At 36.2% G+C, this 19130-nt stretch overlaps 1 protein-coding gene and 1 non-coding gene across 2 annotated transcripts in view; both read left to right on the plus strand.

Moving 5' to 3' along the window:
• The window catches only part of LOC135965278 (POTE ankyrin domain family member G-like), a 35365-nt gene that overhangs the window by 4793 nt on the left and 11442 nt on the right, over nt 1–19130 (plus strand). Inside the window, exons 3-10 of the mRNA XM_065521801.1 lie at nt 474–588; nt 748–921; nt 3790–3896; nt 5227–5364; nt 7805–7875; nt 13728–13798; nt 15171–15215; nt 16238–16404. Coding sequence (XP_065377873.1) covers nt 474–588; nt 748–921; nt 3790–3896; nt 5227–5364; nt 7805–7875; nt 13728–13798; nt 15171–15215; nt 16238–16404 — 888 coding nt within the window. The remainder of the gene's footprint in view (nt 1–473; nt 589–747; nt 922–3789; nt 3897–5226; nt 5365–7804; nt 7876–13727; nt 13799–15170; nt 15216–16237; nt 16405–19130) is intronic.
• On the plus strand, nt 6590–6696 carry LOC135965783 (U6 spliceosomal RNA). The gene has a single exon (XR_010578896.1). It is a non-coding gene; the product is annotated as a U6 spliceosomal RNA (small nuclear RNA).

Below are 19130 nucleotides of genomic sequence, written 5' to 3' on the forward strand. Positions count from 1 at the left end.
TCTCATTGAATTCAAATGTTGTCTTTAGTGGTATTAGTAAAAATTATAATATCTTACAATTACTGAGCTGTTATTTGTGTTAGGAACTATTCTATATCTTTCATGTAGAGTCTTATTTAAGCATTACTGTGGTTTCCTCTGAGAAATCGACTCTTTTCATTCCCATTTTATTGATGAGGAAATTGAGAGCCAAAATAGGTAAGCAACAGCTGGGAAGCATCAGAGCTTCAAGTAGGATTCCAGCCCACGTTGAATGCCATTCAAGGGCTCTGGTCTTCCTATTCAAATAGGCTGCTCTTTCATTCATACAGTGAGTCATGAGGTAATAAGTAGTGTGCTTTCTTCAAAGGGAAATTAAGTTTGTTTTGAAGGCAGAGTAATAGCAGGCTTTCTGTGTTTGCTATTGCATGAATCATTGATGTAGCTGTAGATAGTGCACTACAATTTCCTAAAAAGTCTTCTCACTCTCATAGGACTGCTCTACATCTGGCCTCTGCCAATGGGAATTCAGAAATAGTAAAACTCCTGCTGGACAGACGATGCCAACTTGATGTCCTTGACAACAAAAAGAGGACAGCTCTGATCAAGGTATGCAGTAGTCAACTATATCAGCATGAGATGGCTTTGATTTCAATACATAGCATAAAAATGAGTTTTCTCATTTAAATGGAACTAGTTGGTGAAAGCTGTGGAATGTTAGTTTTAATTCTCAGGACTTATAATTTATTTTTGGTCTAATACTGACAGGCTGTACAATACCAAGAAGATGAATGTGCATTAATGTTGCTGGAACATGGCACTGATCCAAATATTCCAGATGAGTATGGAAATACTGCTCTACACTATGCTATCTACAATGAAGATAAATTAATGGCGAAAGCACTGCTCTTATACGGTGCTGATATTGAATCAAAAAACAAGGTATGGGTCTACCAATTTCATCTTCAAAATACTGAAATGCATTCATTTTAACATTGACCTGGGTAAGGGCCAGTTTTCCATATTTGGAAGCTCAAGCATAACCTGAATGAAAATAGTTTGAAATGAGTTAATTATCTAAGACTTTATTTTAAATATTGTTACTTTTAAAGAAGCATTCGAGGGTACAGTTTTTTTTTTTTTTAATGCTCTTGTGGTTTATGTTTTTTTTAAAAACACTGAATTTGTATAAGGTAATACTTTGTTTTTTTTTTTCATGCCAGGTTTTTTTTTCCCCTAATAAATGTAAAATGACAAAATTTGCCCTGGAAATAGGTTTTACATTAAAACTCCAAGAAAACTCAAACAGAGTTCAGTGAATAGTAATCCTGCCCCTTTGGCAAGTTCCAAAAAAAAAACACAAAAAAAAAAAACAAAAAAAAACAGTAATAGATATGAGGTGATGGATTTCTCAGTGACAAGTCTTTTTCTCAGTGACAAGTCTTAAGATATTTCTGATTGCACATGAGGCAGAAGCGGAAAGGGAAAAAGACAGCAATCAGAAATATCAAGGCCAATTTGGAAATTGGGTAATGGAGGGAAAGACCATGAAGAGGTTTTCTGTGTGTGTGTGTGTCTCTGCACGTGTGTGTGTGTGTTGCTGTTGATCGTTCATTTGTTTCCTTTGTATGGTGAGACAAGGTTCTTTTCAATTTTAGAGAATGACAGTTTTCAGTTTGGGAGAGGGAGTTAGTGGGTTGTAAACTGCTTAGAGATCAATTTCAGGAAGCCTCTGAGGATCCAGATAGGCAGTGAATAGGTGGTAATGTAGTGGGAAACACTTGAGCAGAGGGAACGACAAGTAATTAACTGACTTAGTGTCCTATTCTGGTAAAAATGGCCAATTGGAGTCTCAACTCTGCTTTCAACTCTAGAATATCTTGATGGGAAGGTGGGTGATAAGGGGCTTATAAGGAGCAAGATCAGGTTGGATTTTGAGTTTACTAGACCTTGTTCTACTCTTACCGGGGAAAATTATGTGATGTTTTCAGCAAATGAGTCTCTCTCCTACTCTTTCCTCTTTTTGGCCAAATCCTCAAATGGTAAAGGGAATTGGTTATGTGGATGAGCGCTGAGACTGAAGTAATCATCTATTGTACTAGATTCCAGCTAGAGTTGTGCATTCCAGTTACCTCAGGAAAATTTTTAAATAATCCACAAGTCTAGGCTTTCCCCTGAAGGTTTTGATAGAGTAAGTCTAATATGTACATTTAAAAATGTTTCCTTGAAGCCAGACGTGGTGTTGCAGGGCTGTAGTCCCAGCTGCTGGGGAGTCTGAGGTGGGAGGATTGCTTGAGCTCAGGAGTTCGAGTCTAGCCTGGTCAACATAATGAGACCCTGTCTCTAACAACAACAACAACAACAACAAATTTCTCAAAATCTGGATACACTTCTGCTTAAGAACCATGAATACATAAGTGTAATATGTAAATTCTTATGTCTCAGAAACTTAAGATATTTCCAGAAGAGTTGGAGTTGCATATGTGCTAATTCCTTTCAATCTTTCCTTTCCAATAACATTAATCTAACTTTTTTTTTGGTTTGTTTTTGAGGTGGGGTCTCAATAATTCCCCAGGCTGTAGTTCAGTGGTGTGATCACAGCTTACCACAGCCTTGACCTCCCCAAGCTCAGGTGGTTCTCCAATCTCAGTGGTTTTTTTTGTTTTTGTTTTTTGTTTTTTTTTGTTTTTTAGTAGAGATGAGGTTAATGCCATGCTTTTCAGGCTGACCTTGAACTCCTGGGCTCAAGTGAATCACCCACCTCAGCCTCCCAAAATGCTAGGATTACAGGTGTGAGCCACCATTCCTGGCCAAGTCTGACTTTTATATGTGGATGAGACATTAAAATGAATATTATTGGCACTATCAGCTTACGGAATAATACCTTTTCCTTTATACCTTCAGTTATTCCCTGCCATTCAGAAGGTCTTTAGAAATTTGCAGTGAGTAGTCTTTCATTAAGTAGAGAATGGCCCTCTCAGGATTTTGTGTCTCTTTGTTCACTTATTCAAGTGCTTAGGTCAGTAAGTCATTGTTAAGAGCAGAGTTTTCTCAGTTAGAATTGTAGCAAATTCTAAACCTTTTTTTTAATCAACTGAAGCTGTATTGTGGACTATCCATTATGTCTCTTATGTTTGCAGAGCTTTGACATAATCAAGATGGCAGGTTTAAACACTAAAAACCATGGAGTTATTAAGAATACAGACGGGAATTCTGTTAGTTTCAGTAATCCTATGAACTGATGATTTAGTTAACAATCTGGAAAAAGTAAATACAAATAGATTTTAAATGAATGAATGGAAAAATTCTTCAAATGGGCAGTAGGAGTATTAATAGCAATTTTTATTGCACATTGGAGCTTGAACTTTTGGTAAAACATGTGAAACTAAAGAAATATTTTACATTCAAATTCTTGCTTTATATACAAGAATTTTGTCTTAGGGTTGGATAATATAGAGATAAAAGATACATCTCCTGCCCTCAAGAAGCTCTTTGTTTAAATGGAAAAAAAATCGTCATCCAAAAGTGCCATGCCAAATGCTGGGTTAGAAGCAAAGAGTCTTAGAAGCAGTAAATGTTGAAAGTGAGTTTTTGAGATGATCAGAGTTGATGTGGTCAGGCAGCGAAGGGGTGTTTCCAAGGGAAGCAACAGCATGTGGGAAAGCACAGAAGAGTAAGATGGAAGCAGCTACATTTGATTTACTTTCTATGAGTGTAAGTCCACGGGATCTTATATAAAGTTTCCAGTTCAGCTGAGAAATAGGTAATTTTTTGAATTACATATTGTTTTTGTTTTATATTGTTTTACAGCATGGCCTCACACCACTTTTGCTTGGCGTACATGGACAAAAACAGCAAGTGGTGAAATTTTTAATCAAGAAAAAAGCTAATTTAAGTGCACGTGACAGATGTGGAAGGTATAGTTATTTCTTCTAATCTGTGTGTTGTTCGAGATTGATAGCAGTCACTCAAGTCATAAATAATAAATTAGTAAGATTAAATTATACTTATTGGGACATAGTGATGAGTATCAACACAAATCAGTTAAGTAGAAAAACAATTATTTGGACTGGGCAACATGAAGAACAGTTTTAGTAGGATTCATCTTCTCTCATTGTATTGACTGATGTTATTTGTTGTATGATGTTTTTGGTTAGATGAGATTATGTTAGTTAAAGGGATTTCATGTTAATTTTATGAAATGTGAACTTTAGCTTTTAGTTTACTTTATGACCCAGTATTGAACTTCTTAACCTTTTCTAGTAGTTTTTAACCTCTGTGTCTTATATGCTTTTCTGCTAAATATGCTGCATGAAACATAAATAGGAGTTGAAAATCCTTTTTTCTATTCAATGACTCTGCTTTAAGTTGCCTTGTTTGAAGAATATTAATGTTAGCTTATCCCTACTTGACAATTAATTCCTATTCCCACATACTGTGGGTCCAACAGCTTTTCCTTTTTTATTTCCAGTGTATTTTGATGGTTTTATTTTTAATTGGTATGGAGAGAGGGAGTGAAGATAGTTTTAAGTGGATACACTTTTCCTTTAATGAAGGCAAGCCGTAGGTGGGTGATAAGGAGAAAAGAGCTAGGCTTTGAATTCACACAAGACTGGGTTTAATCCCTAGCTTTCTTACTTGGTAAGTGTGTGACCTTGGGAATCTTATTTACCACCAAATGTGTTGTCATATATGAAAAGTAGGAGAATATATCCTTCAAATTGATTGTGCATAAGTAAGGAAGATATATATGGCATTTAATTGAGTGCCTAGCACATGCTTATTGGCATCATTAACTGAAACTCCTATGTCTATTCTTACCATTATTATTAATATTACTGCTTTCAGCAAGCAGAGAGGTCTTACTTATCTTACCCTCTAGCTGATTTTCTATTACAGCATATCAGTCTAGGGAAGCTGTAAGGAAATTTTCACTTATAACTTTGTCCACTTCAGATAAGTGGCCCTAGCATTGTTTTTTGCCCATTGAAAGACTTTAAATTAATGTCTTCTACTTTCCAATACCTCACCGAGATAAGAGGTTTCCTTGTTGTCCCTTCTTTTAAACCTTGTTGGTATTTTACAAAGATGAACACTTAAGCACCCAAGTGCTTGTGTGTTTTAGTGCATGTAAATCTTTAATTCTGTATGGACAGGTAAGATGTTAAGTTGATAAAGTATATCAAATTAGCTTTTAAAATAAGTTTATTACAGTTCCTAAGGGAGAAATTATCTCTGTCATTTTAGAAATGCTCTCATACTTGCTGTACGTTGTGGATCAGCAAGTATAGTCAGCCTTCTACTCGAGCAAAATATTGATGTCTCTTCTAAAGATCTGTCTGGACAGACAGCCAGAGACTATGCTGTTTCTAGTCATCATAATGTGTAAGTGTTTACATTAAAAGGCGAGTTAATGCTAAATTGAGGTTTAAAATAATTATAACAATAGCATCTTACATATCAGGTGAGATGTCATAGTGCGGTTCAGCTAGTTTTAGAGTGGCAGTCAGTTAGTCCCCTGCATCAGCCAGAAATCAAAAAAAAAGCAAGACGATTTAGAAGTACCAATGGATACAGGATTCTTTATCTCAGGACTTTTAAGACCTTGATACTTAGAGATCCCAACATTGTTCATTTCATCCAAGTATAACACCTATGGATGGGATTAAAAAACAGTGTCATATCTTTCATTTTTCTGTTTAGTTATTTGAGTCTTGAAATGTCCAGCTTAACAGAAAACCTTGTACTGTCTTCTGGAGACTATTTCCTACATACTCCTTGAATTTTTCAATAACTGAAGGGATTCACTAAATCCAAGGAAGACAGTCCCTTTTATCAAGTCAGAAGGAGGAGAATAAAAAGGACATTCCAGTCATTCTGATGTTTCCCTTGTTTCTGTTGCTGCGTTGTTGCCACTCAAACTGGTCCTGTTGCCTGGTAATGGTTGACCTTTGACACCAAGATGCCCTTACTGATTCAGATCCCTCAAGTCTTTAAGTTCCCGTATCTATGCTTCTATGCTCAGCCATTGTTCCCAAAGCACCAGCACCCTGCTCTGGCAGCTGGGCATCCTGACTTGATCTGCAGACAAAGTGAGCAAAATGACACTTGCCCCCATATTCAGAACCTAATGTGGAAACCACATCTTAGCCAAGAATTAGCTGAGACCTTCATGGTACGAAATCCTTTGAGGCCGTTGTTGGTCTTTTCTCTGGCAGATATTAATTGGGCTTGTTCTAAAGGGTCAGAGGGGTTCAAATAATGTGACAGAAAGAGATCAGTGTTTGTTTCTTCTTCTTTGCTATCAGATCTGTACTGTGAGGCACCTTTATATTCTCTATAGAACCTTAGGCAGTAGAAAGTCCCATATGAACCTTCTCCAAGCAGTGGCTCCCAGTTGTGGTCGGCCCTTGAGTGATCTGTTTTACATGATAATGAAAATCGTCCAAGCTACTTTCATCTGTAACTCAAGATTTTAAAATATCTTCAAATTCTACCTCACAGGGAACCATTGAAGAGAATTCTCAGAATCTCAAGTAGGTTAGTTGGACTTAACAGAACCAAGCCCTGTGCATGACTCATCACTAATCATGTGTAAAAATAGGGCTTTGTGCTTGCTTCCGCAGCACATATCCTAAAATGGGAACAATACAGAGAAAATTAGCATGGCTTCTGCATAAGGAAGCAGCACAAATTTTTGAAGCATTCCATAGTTTGGTCAGTCACTGGAAGGTCATTTGACTATTTGCTGACTAGCTCTGAGGAAACAGTGTGAATCAAAGCAAAAAATGGGTGCCACCAAAATATTGAAATTGTGATTTGTACTAAAAAAATAGTCATGTAAGATGGTCTATGAGGTGATTCAGAGCTGAATAATGTGTTTGGTGCAAAATATGTTGTTAGTGTGTATGTCAAAAATTAGAGAATGTCAACTTACAACTTCTTCATGGAAACTAAAAAACATATAGGTAGAGTTTTGGTCTCCATGTCAGGTGGAATTGAACATCAATATAAACCATTATCCTAAGAAACATCTGCTGGCTCAGAGTTGGAGTCGGTACAGAAGGATCACTGGTCCAAGCCAGGTCTTAACATCCATTGGTTTTTCTGCCGTTGGTGTGATTGGTCAACTCCGTAATAGTGGACACTCACATTATCTACTTTAATGAGATATTTATGAGTAAATTTAGTTACAAACTAAGACGTAGTTGAGATGCCCAGAATTATAAGCCCTAAGGAGCAGGAAAACTAAGAAGCAAAATTAAGACTTAATAACATTTGCTGAAAACTATAACATTTGCATATTAGAACCTATGAACAAAATATGCATTGGGTTTTATTTGGGATTCCAAGATAATTTTAGTTATAATGTTTAGGAACAGATTATTACTTTGCTTTACTATTTCTCTGAGCATTTAAAAAATGTTATCTTGTTAAATCTTTGTAACAACCTAGTGAAAGAAGGTAGCAGAGTCCTCACTTTGTTGAAGAAGATAAGCAAGTCATCCAAGAACAAATAGCAGCTGTTCATTATGGAGCTAGGACTTAAGCAGAGTTGGAACGCTTTCTATTATGTCATGCTAATGCAAGCTAATTTACTGGGTCACACTGCTCTCGATTTATGAGCATTTCACCCTACATTTTTGTCTTCTTTACTTAGAAGCTTCAAGAGAAGTTTGTAGAATGTACTCATAAGTGGATGGGATAATACTGTTAAGTTCTGATATTATGATATTGTTTGAAATACTCTAAGAATTTTACATTTGGTAAGTGTTTTACATCAGTATTAAAATAGTAATTTGGTTTATTACATTTTTATACATAGAATTTGCCAATTACTTTCTGACTACGAAGAAAAACAGATGCTAAAAATCTCTTCTGAAAACAGCAATCCAGGTAACCCTTGTGATAGTGAATTACTTTAGGTCAGTTGTCCCTGATCTTTTTGGTACCAGGGACCAGTTTTGTGGAAGACAGTCTTTCTATGGGCTGGGGGAAGGTGGGGATAGTTTCAGGATTATTCAGTCATGTTACATTTATTGTGCTACTTTATTTATATTATTATTACATTGTAATATATAATGAAATAATTATACAACTTACCATCATGTAGAATCTGTGGAAGATCTGAGGTTGTTTTTCTGCAACTAGATGGTCTCATCTGGGGGCAACATGAGACAGTGACAGATCATCAGGCATTAGATTCTCATAGGAAGCACACAACCTAGATCCCTCGGGTGGGCAGTTCACAACAGGGTTCATGCTCCAATGAGTATCTAGTGCTATCACTGATCTAGGAAGGGGCAGAGTTCAGGCAATAATATGAGCCATTATTATTGGTTGGCTATAAGTACAGGTGAAGCTTCCCTGGTTTGCTTACTGCTCACCTCTTCCTGTGTGGTGTGGTTCATAATAATCCATGGACTGCTACCGGTCTGTAGCATGGGAGTTGAGGACCCCTGCTCTGGGTGGTCCTACCATAGATAAAAAAGTAAAAGTAAGGAACTTTTGATCTCAAAAGAATGCTGAAGCAAAGTTATGTTACATATGCTTGTCCCAACAAGGTCTCACTATTACTGACTTCATTCCTCCTCATTTGAAGTTGGAAAGAGACACATTTACTTTGTTGGAGGAAGATGTGCTCTTCTACCTGCTGGTTAGTTGTCATGATAACAGCAATTTTGTTAGAACAAATGCTCTGCTACCATTTGCCAAAAGATTGTCATAATAAATATACAAATTTCTCAACTCTAGGCTCAGGAGATTATAATAAAATTAGAAAAATGTTTCACAATAACAAAAATGCTAGTATGCTACCTGGTTGTGGACACCTAATACATTGTATAACCCAAACGATATGAGAACACCTTTAATTTAGCCATCAATTTATCAAAGAACTTTTATAAGTTTGGTTTTATAAGTTGCAGGAGATAAAGATGGAGCAGATGTAGTTTTGATCCTTAAGGTGCTCATAATAGAGCTGTCTCTATTTCATTTCTGTGCTTTTTCAATAGAATTTACAAAGAAAATATTTCCATTTATGTTTTCACTTCACTTAACAAATAACTATTGAATGTCTTTTAGATACTAAGCATTTTTCTAATGCAATAGAACACAATTAAAAATACAGACAGGAGTTTGTTATTATCATTGTCATTATTTTTTTATTTTACTACTTTATTCAGTTCTTACTGTGTGCTAGATGCCCACTGGAAGCTTATAATTTATTATATATTGATTATGTGCCAGACATAAGTGATGAGGAAGGAAAGTTTTGGTAAAAAAAAAAAAAAAAAAGTAGGTATGATTCAAGGGAAGCATGCAGAGTGAGAAGAATTTTTCTAGGGAAAGAAGCAGAAGAATAATGTTTGACAGAAGAAACATGCAACAAGATTGTGTGTTGGCCAGAAGGAACATCTAAGGAGATTGCCTGTTTGGCAGGAAGGGCAGCAAGTGCAAAAGACAAGATGCTTGAGTGAACTTTGCAGGGTTTCTGAGCAGTTCAGTTCTGCTAGCACCAAAAGTGTTAGATACCAGAGGTTGGGAATGAGGTGAATACTTAGGTAAGGCAAGTTTATGACAGACTTTTTAATACTACAGAGATGAGTAGATTTTATCCTGTGGGCCATGGGAAGTTTACCAGGTAGAATGCTTTGGACTGCAAATACTGATGAGCAGTGGCGAAAACAGTAGGAACCAGAGTTGTTTTGTTTGTTCAGTGATATCCTAGGGATCCCTCTTGTCCCTCTTTCTGTGCTGTCGACAGTGTTTTATTCATGTCTCCTTTCATGGTTGGGTAATCTGCAACAGCTCCAAACATCTTGTTCTCACAACACAACATCTCAAGGGCTTCTTTTCTTCACCTGTGTTTTCTAAACAGGGAGAAAACTTAGAAGTACACAAGGGGCTTCCTGTAACATTTCATTGGCTGTGTTACACTACCTGCTCATTCCCAAACCAGGCACTGGGAATGCAAACACGTGATTAGCTTAGAATTAACGTTTCCCTTTCTAAGGCTGAGGAGGGAGATTGGGATAATAAACATCCCAATAGACTTGTGTTTCTTCTGCAAGAAAGAATAAGGAATGGCTATTGGTAGGGAGTCGACAAGGTTTGCTGCAGGGGCTCATTGGAGACATGGGAGCAGGGGAGTCACAAGATTAAATGTGAGTATTAAGGCATTCTGGTTATGGTGTAAAATGGGTTAGCAAGCTTTTCCTGTAAAGGACCAGGTGGGAAATATTTTAGACTATGTGGTCTCTGTCATAACTACTTACCCCTGCTGTTGTCTGCTGTTGTAGAGTGAAAGCCACCATGATTCTATGTAAGCAAACAGGCATGACTGAGCTCCTTTAAAACTTTATTTACAAACCATAAGGCAGATTTAATTTGGACTGTGGCCTATAGTTTCCTGGGATTGGTGGAAGGTTACCATGGAAAGAAACCAGGAGACAAAGGAAGCTTTTGCAATAGTCACCTATAGTTTTCGTCACACGTCCTTGGACTAGTATCAATGTATTATAAGGTTTTCACCCATCCATGGTGGAATAAAGTTAGGAATCTCAGTTACTCATTTTAATATGTTGGTCTTTGTTTTTATGGTGTTATGCCTTTTTATTTGTTTTGCTTAATTTTTTCATGTAAGAACTAACATTAGTAGTTGACGGTTTTCTTTTAAATAGAAGCCATTTTGTAAAGTTTATGTTCCCAGTGGCAGTGGGAATATAAAGCAGAGGCAGAAGAGAGGTATAGTCCATATGATTTAGTGATAATTGAATGAGAAAGGCTTGGGGGACCGAGAGAAATGTCAGATGATTTACAGGTTTCCAGGTCGTACACTAGTATTTAACCTGGACATGAGGAAGGAGTAGGAAATTTTCTGGTGAATACAGAAGAGCAAAGAGCTGCAGGTCAGCAGGAATGACCATTTTTTTCCTATGCATGTTTAATGGAATATTCATGTAGTATATTTTGAGTAGGTAATTGGATAACCAGCATTTATAACTCACATCCTACTACTTTGACTCTCAGTAACAAGACTTATCAAAGATCAAAGAATCTGAAAGTTGATGAAACTGTCCATGTGTATCACCATCAGTGACCGAAAGTTGGCATCCACAGAACACAGAATTGGGATAGGTGAACTTAATAGATAAAGATGAATATCAGAATTGTGTTCCTCTTAGGGAATGATAGTCTCCATGACCTGTGTGAGTCACGGCTGCCAGAAAAGAAAGAGAGCAAGGAGTGTATTAAAGAAGCACAGCAAATTCAGTCCTAGAGTGCCCTGCTTGACTTCATGTCATAGTTCTGATTTCTGAAATACTATTTTCTGCAAAATATGCTTTCTGTTTTTCCCCTCTTGTAGCCTGCAACCAAATAGAATCCCTTCAGTGGGGCATTTTTGTGTTCTTCCTTTAATAACAGCAACATATAAATAACAAAAAGAAGTAAGAGAAAGTGTGTTTTTTTATAGGCTCGTATTTAACATAAACTTGAGAGTGAGTACCAAGATTATACTTAGAATTTACAGACCGGGTAGGAAGACGAGATAGAAATCTGAAGATTACTGACTCAAACACAGTGTAGTTTCATTGCTTTATTGTCACATCTCTGAATTCACAACTATGAATTATATTCGTATGCACTATAACTTTAGAAAGCACCTTCCCAAACCAAATATTAAGTGATTGATTATAATTTCTTTGACTTATTATAGAATTGACTTTCCAAGTGCTCATGAGAATTATTGAGAATTTGCTACATAGTAACATCTCAGCTGTGTCCACAAGAGCTATCTGTCACCTTGTCTTAATGACTATTGGCTCACTAGGAATATTGGTTTTGGCATTAAAATGATATTTTTCTAAATGCAGATAGGACCAGGGATCACTCTTGAACATTAATGTCCAAGCATCTTAAAATTACACATCAGGTTTCATAATCTGACTTCTGCCCCACTCTCCATCTTTAGCCCTTTTCCCTGTGCGCCCTTTCTCTGGCATTACTGAGTTGCTGGTAATGTCCTACTCACTCGTTCACTCTTTCAGGCCTCACTCCTGCTCTTGCTGCTGTGTGGAATGCTGTTACCCTTTCCTTCCCTCTACCGCTTTTAATCTGGCTAGCCTCAATATTTCAGTCTGTGCTTGGGCATGTGTTCTAGAAAAGCCATCCCTGATATGCTTTATTTTCATTGTTTTTAAACCCTAATGCCTAGCATGTATGTAGCAGGACTCAATAAGAAATTTCTGAGTAAAATAAAGACTGTTTTTACAAAGATGATGTGCAAGACTGTTCTCTGCAGTCTTGGAGCAGAGGGGACAGATATGTGGCGGAATAACGTAGAGTTCAGGTGGTAAAGATGCAGTAGAAAAATCAGTGAAGTCAGAAGGCAGCCTCAAGAAGGAGGTACCTTTTTATCTGGGGAAAGACATGCAGAATCAAGGAAGACTTCACATATCATTGTTTTAAAAGATGAAAATAAGGCCAGTTGTTGTGTCTCACAACTGTAATCCCAGCATTTTGGGGGGCTGGAGGAGGTGGATCACAAGGTCAAAAGATCAGGAACATCCTGGCCAATCATGAAACATCATCTCTACTACAAATATGAAAAATAGCTGGGCATGATGGTGCATGCCTGTAATCCCAGCTTCTTGGGAGACTGAGACAAGAGAATCGCTTGAACCAGGGAGTCAGAGGTTGCAGTGAGCTGAGATTGTGCCACTGCACTCCAGCCTGGTGACAGAGAAAGACCCTGGCTCAAAAAAAAAAAAAAAAAAAAAAAAAAAAAAAAAAAAAAAAAAAAAAGAAGAAGAAGAAGAAAAAAAAAAAGAAAAGAAAATAAATTTGTCAGAATAGTAGAGGGAAACATTTTAGATATTAGGAAGACATTGTGCACTAATAAAGGTGTCAGTAGTAGTTTTGGAAATCATTTATAAGGTACTATTGTTGCAGAAAACAGGAGGCAGGGAGAGACCCAGTGGGTGAAACAGGAGGATTTTATTTAGGTGCACACCGGTTCAGTGGATTTGCATCCAAATGCTGAGTCCTGAACAAAGACAGAGCCTGGCTTATAAAGGCAAGCTTACAGAAGCAGAACAAAGGCAGTTAATCATATAGTGACAGTTTTGCAACCTCAGCATAGCTTGTGACTTTGCAACTACATTGAAGGAAAAGAAGAACTTGCAAAATATATACATTTGTACAAATAGCTATGAGTAAATGCTGAGGGGAAGGGGAGACGGTAAAGGAATTTGTTTTCTTAACCTTGCTCTGGGATGTCTGGACCCATACCTGTGGACTCTGGCTTCTTGGACAGGGTCAACACAACCTTACCTGGGCCCTGCCTGTTACTATCCTTAGAGTCAGAGTAGTTAAGTGCAGGAAAACTTGTTTCTCTTTAAAACTAAATTTCCTTTTCATTACATTTACTGCTTCATGATTAGGAAGTGGAGAACAACATTCTGTGTTACCTTATATGTTTCTACTGTATTTTAAAGTTGTGTTTCTGGTGGTTTTGTTCATTTATGTTGGGTGGATGAATTTGTGAGTGAATCTCATCAGGCGTCTCCCCAAGTGGTTTGTTGAAGTCTTAGAGAGTGATTTCCTAAGTAACTATTTCATGAAACACTAAACACTCAATTTATGAGATAACATAAAATGTTGTCTTAAATCTATTTTTATAAAGGCAATAGTTTTTAACTGTTCTAAGTGGTTCATTTTAACTGAATATATGGATTTCTCAACAGAACAAGACTTAAAGCTGACATCAGAGGAAGAATCACAAAGGCTTAAAGGCAGTGAAAATAGCCAGCCAGAGGCATGGAAAATTTTACATTTAAATGTTTGATTTAATGTTGTTTTCTTTGCTTTAATAATATTAGGTAGTCCAAATGAAATTATCTTTCAGACTAGGTTTTGAGGATGAATAGATTCTTTTTTCTAAGAACTTTTTAATAGATTCATAAAATTTAATAAATTCAGCAACCTCATTAACAGAAGAATCAATAGATTCTAAGTTAGCATTTGAAACTTAACTTAAAAAACATAACCACTATAAACTTTAAAATACTCTTACTTTACAATATTCTTATTTAAAATATTCTTATCTGCCTTTTTGATTAGCTTATAGGTAATCTTTCCTTTTGTAATAGAGGCAAAAGAAATTCCAGAACTTTGTTCTTTTATTCTTACAACACCCTGACATGATAAAGAAAGTAACATCAATTATTGGATTATATTATTAAGCAATAGAATTATGAACAATGTAACACTGATGGTCCCTGAGCTGGATTCGTGGTTGAAGAGTAATCATGGCCAGTGATTGAAAATCTGCAGTTTTATATTGCAGTCACTGATAGCAAGGTGAAAGATATATTCTGCCTTGTGATCTCTCATTGACCTCAGCGTTTCTCTTCAGGGAGGGAACCAGGTCATAAAAGCAACCCAAATGCCTATTACAAGAATCGTATCTTGCAGAGTGGGACCTTTGGTGTTAGTGCAGAAACACAATAACATTTGAACTTACTGCAGTTGCAGAAAATGAGTACAGATTATTAAAATTTTTATCCACTGTCATTAGTACACATTAGAATATATTAGAACTGGACTTAAGCAGATAAACTAGATACACAACACTATCATATTACGACATATAATTTCAATTAAAATTTAAGAATTTGCATTTCTTTCTGTTTGGTGTTGATTTCAGCTCCTAATAACTGAAAGCATGCCTACAATTCAGTTAGTAATCTGTAGAGGCTCACTGGTTAGGGTTTGGTGAGGTAAACTCTTTTCAAGTGAGGAAGACTTTGCAACACTACAAATCATCCGCTGATGCATTTTTGGCAGATTTAACACGTAATAAATTAAGTGGAGTCCAAACAAATGGTGACAAAGTTAAGTTTGCTGGTTCATGTTTATCTTCTCCCATTGGCTAAGGTGAATTATTTTTCTCATGTTAGTCAGAAGCCAGTGATGTGGCAATAGCTGAACGTAGATTAAAAAGTTAATTTTTAATTTTAATTAATTATTTATTTTAACAGTTAAATTTTAATTTTAATTATTTTCTAATTTTTCATTGTCTATACTTGATTACTTAAAATAAAATTATTTTTAAAACATGCATTCCAAAAGAGGAAACATCACAGAAATACAACAAGCAAATTAACCTTCTATTTTTGCATTTGCAGGAAATGTCTCAAGAACCAGAAATAAACAAGGATTGTGATAGAGAGGTATACCATTATATTCAAATGTTTCTGTTGAATTAGATTTTTACATTATGTTGTTTAATAAAGTGTTGTAAGTATAGGCACACATGATCCTATCATGTAAGTAGCATAAATCATCAGTGAAAAATTTAATATTTAACTCAGAAAGAATTCTGTAGATTGAGTTTTAAAGAGATACAAACCCCAGAGATATTCTTTCATTATTATGGAATAATCCTGAATGGTGCCGTAAAGTGCTAGGTCATGCGACTTTAGGAGCTTTGGATCAATCATTTTATCTTTCTTGGTTTTAGTCTGATTATCAATAGTTAATGTGGCTAAAGAAGATAATTTCTTATTCTGTGTATCTTCCAGCTAGAAAATTGTACGGCTATCGAATGTGAAATTTGGGGAACATCTTATTTTCTGGGCATCCACGCTTGTACCTCAGCAGTTTCACTCTGTTCCTTGTGTTGTGGCGAACTTTGGTTCCCATGTTTCAGTGAGAACCATCATGTTTTTGATATCCCAGGGACCAAATGAAAAAAAATGATCAAAGGCAGTGGGGGAGAAGAATATCTCAGTGCAGAAAAGGGCAATCTTCCTTTCTATTCCTGAAGCCCCACAGTGTCTCATCCTCTAAATCTGACTGCTTAATGTGAGATCTAGGTGGTAAAGACAGAAGAAGACACATTTTGCATCTTTGTCCTTTTATTTGTGTGTTCCCACGAGTCAAATGGGATAAATACATATATAAGATTCTGAAGAGTCATTGGGAATAAAAGCACAAAATGAAGGAGGGCCCTTTTTGAATTTTGAAAAATTCTGTTTTATTCAGTCAAGCAGAAATGAAGCAAACTTTACAATGATATGATAATTACATCTTAAAATTAGAGGGTAATTGTTCTGTATATATGATCAAACTTAAGTGTGAAATATTTTTAATGACTACAATAATGACAAACTGAGTCAATTGATAAAATCAATCAAAAAGGTTCTTTTTATTCAATAAAGTGAATATCCTTAATATCAAACTTCCACTCAAGGCTGAAGAAGACATGAAGAAGCACGGAAGTAATAATATGGGATTACCAGAAAACCTGACTAATGATGCCACTGCTGGCAATGGTGATGATGGATTAATTCCACAAAGCAAGAGCAGAACACCTGAAAGTCAGCAATTTCCTGACACTGAGAATGAAGAGTATCACAGGTAAGCCTATGACAACATTTAATAGGAGACAGCCATATGCTGTCAAACTAATCCTAATTTGGGCTAATATTCATGATTAAAAATTTTATATTTTTCCTAGGATATTCAGCCTTGCCTGGTAATCAGAAAAATGAAAATCAGCAAAAAATGAGTTACCATTTTTTCCAGTCATTAATTTATTTGAAAAATAACGAGTATTGGCAAATGTGAGGGGAAAGGAATTTCTTTACATTTTAGTGAACTTTTATTTTAGCTTCAGAGGTACATGTGCAGTTTGTTATATAGGTAAACTGTATCATGGAAGTTTGGGCTACAGATTATTTCGTCAGCCACATAATAAGCAAAATACCCAAAAGGTAGTTTTTTGGTCTTCTCCCTCCAGCCATGCTCCACCCTCAAGTAGACCCTTTTGCCTGTTATTTTCCTCTTTGTGTCCATGAGTTCTCATTGTTTAGTTTCCACTAAATGAGTAAGAATATGTGGCATTTGATTTTCTGTTTCTGCATTAGTTTGCTTAGAATAGTGGCCGCCAGCTCCATCTGTGTTGCTGCAAAGGAAATGGTCTCATTGAAAAAGACATGTCGTACACTGTTGGTAAATGCATTTCGAACATTAATTGAGTAGCATATTCACACACACATATATAACATAGTAAGGATATATATGTATATTAAGGATACTTGTATAGATTTGTTACGTATATACTTACATATAAGAACATTTATTACAGCATCATTATATCAAAAGATGGATCCTTATCAGTAGGAATTTATCATTATTAAAAGCAAATCCTTACCAATAGGAAATAGCTCAATTTTCATTCCCAGAAAATAATGTAGTATGGAACCATTTTTTACAAATGAGGTTAGATCTAGAGTATACGGATTATTTCACAATTAAAATGTATTTAAAACCTTTGCTTTGATAACACATCTTAAGATAATTTTGTTAGAATTCTTGTAATATCTGCTGTGTTGCAAATGGAAGCTGCATGCTCCATTGACACTGTACCTTGATTGCTAGTTGTTAAATTTTTGTTGTCAGTGCCTGAGTGCTGAAATATTGGATCTTCAATCTGAATATTGCCAAGGGATTGTATGGGGATCTATATTTAATATAAACATTTCAGTATATTGGGTAAAACTTTTATTAAAATGTATCAAAGGATCTTTCATCTACTAAACCAGAATTTTGTCAGATTTTTCTGCAAAGAGTCAGTTAGTAAATATTTTAGGCTTTGCAGACTGTATATATATTTTTGAGACAGGGTCTCTGTTGCCCAGGCTGGAGTGCGGTTTTGTGATCATGGCTCACTGCAGCCTCCACTTTCTGGGCTCTAGTGATCCTCCCACCTCAGCCTCTCTGCTAGCTGGGACCACAGGTGTGCAACATCACACCCAGCTAATTGACTCTGTGAACTGTAGAGTGAATAAGCATGGCTGGGTTCCAAGATACTTGACTTACAAAAACAGGCAGTGGGATTTGGCCCACAGGTGCTAATGTGCTGACCTTGTGCTAAAAGGAAGGTGCTACTAATGCAGTAACTCTTATTCATAAAAGTGTCCGGCATGTGTGACATTATCCTTCCTTTTAGAAAAGGATATATTTCAGTATTCACCACACCACATTTTTCCACAGTGACTTCATATAATTTTTAAAATTTCATTTATAACATAAGACTATTTTCTGCATTTCTGCCACTTTATTCCTGTTAATAGAACTCAGTAGTTTACTGTGATCAATTACTTTGTATATTTGATGAGTATCAACTGTTCTAGAATTGGCTGATTTTTATCAAGCCAGAAATACTCTCCTTGAAACGTTTAGTGTTTCTTGGTCTTTATGTATAAGCATGAACAAAGTGATATTCAGCTTATGGAATCTAGAATTGTTTAAGGTGACTTTTAGTTCTATAGTTTTAAGGATTTAACACCTCAGTCTGGCATTTTTAATGCCACATGTGTATAATTTTGTAACTTTTAAAATATATAATTGTTATGTAAAATTTGAAGACTACACCTGTTATATAAAATTAGAAATTAATTGTCTATTATTTTCCATGACTGTGGAAGAAAATTACAACATTCTCAGCCATGACTTCTAAGTATGATGTCCTTAAAAGAACTGTCTAAGTATGATGTCCTTAAAAGAACTCATGAACTCAATTATCTTTTCATTCACTCTTGATCTCACACCAGTAAGTCTTCAGTTTCAGTACTCCTCCAACGTTGTTTTTCCTCAAGATTATCACTAATTTTTTTTCTGTAATAAATCTAGGCATTTTTCGTACACTTCATTTTATTTAATCTGTTAGCAGAATTTGAGCCAATGGAGGACATCTCTTCTATAACAGCATCTTCAACGTGGCTTCCAGGACCTCAGTCCCTCAGGCTTTTCCTCCTGCCTTTCTAATCCATTCATCATGGCCTCTTTTGCTTGCTCCTCCTCATCTTTCTCCATTTGGACATTGTTTTTTCCGAGGGCTCAGTCCTCAATCTTCTCTCTCATGACTTTTTCTTTTTTTGAGACAGAGTTTCACTCTGTCACCCAGGCTGGAGTTCAGTGGTGTGATCTCGGCTCACTGCAACCTCCACCTCCTGGGTTCAAGTGATTCTCCTGCCTCAGCCCCCTGAGTAGCTGGCATTACAGGTTGGTGCCACCATGCTCGGCTAATTTTTGTATTTTTAGTAGACACAGCATTCCCCTATGTTGGCCAGCCTGGTCTC

Source organism: Macaca fascicularis, chromosome 10 (assembly GCF_037993035.2).
Source record: "Macaca fascicularis isolate 582-1 chromosome 10, T2T-MFA8v1.1".
NCBI lineage: Eukaryota > Metazoa > Chordata > Mammalia > Primates > Cercopithecidae > Macaca > Macaca fascicularis.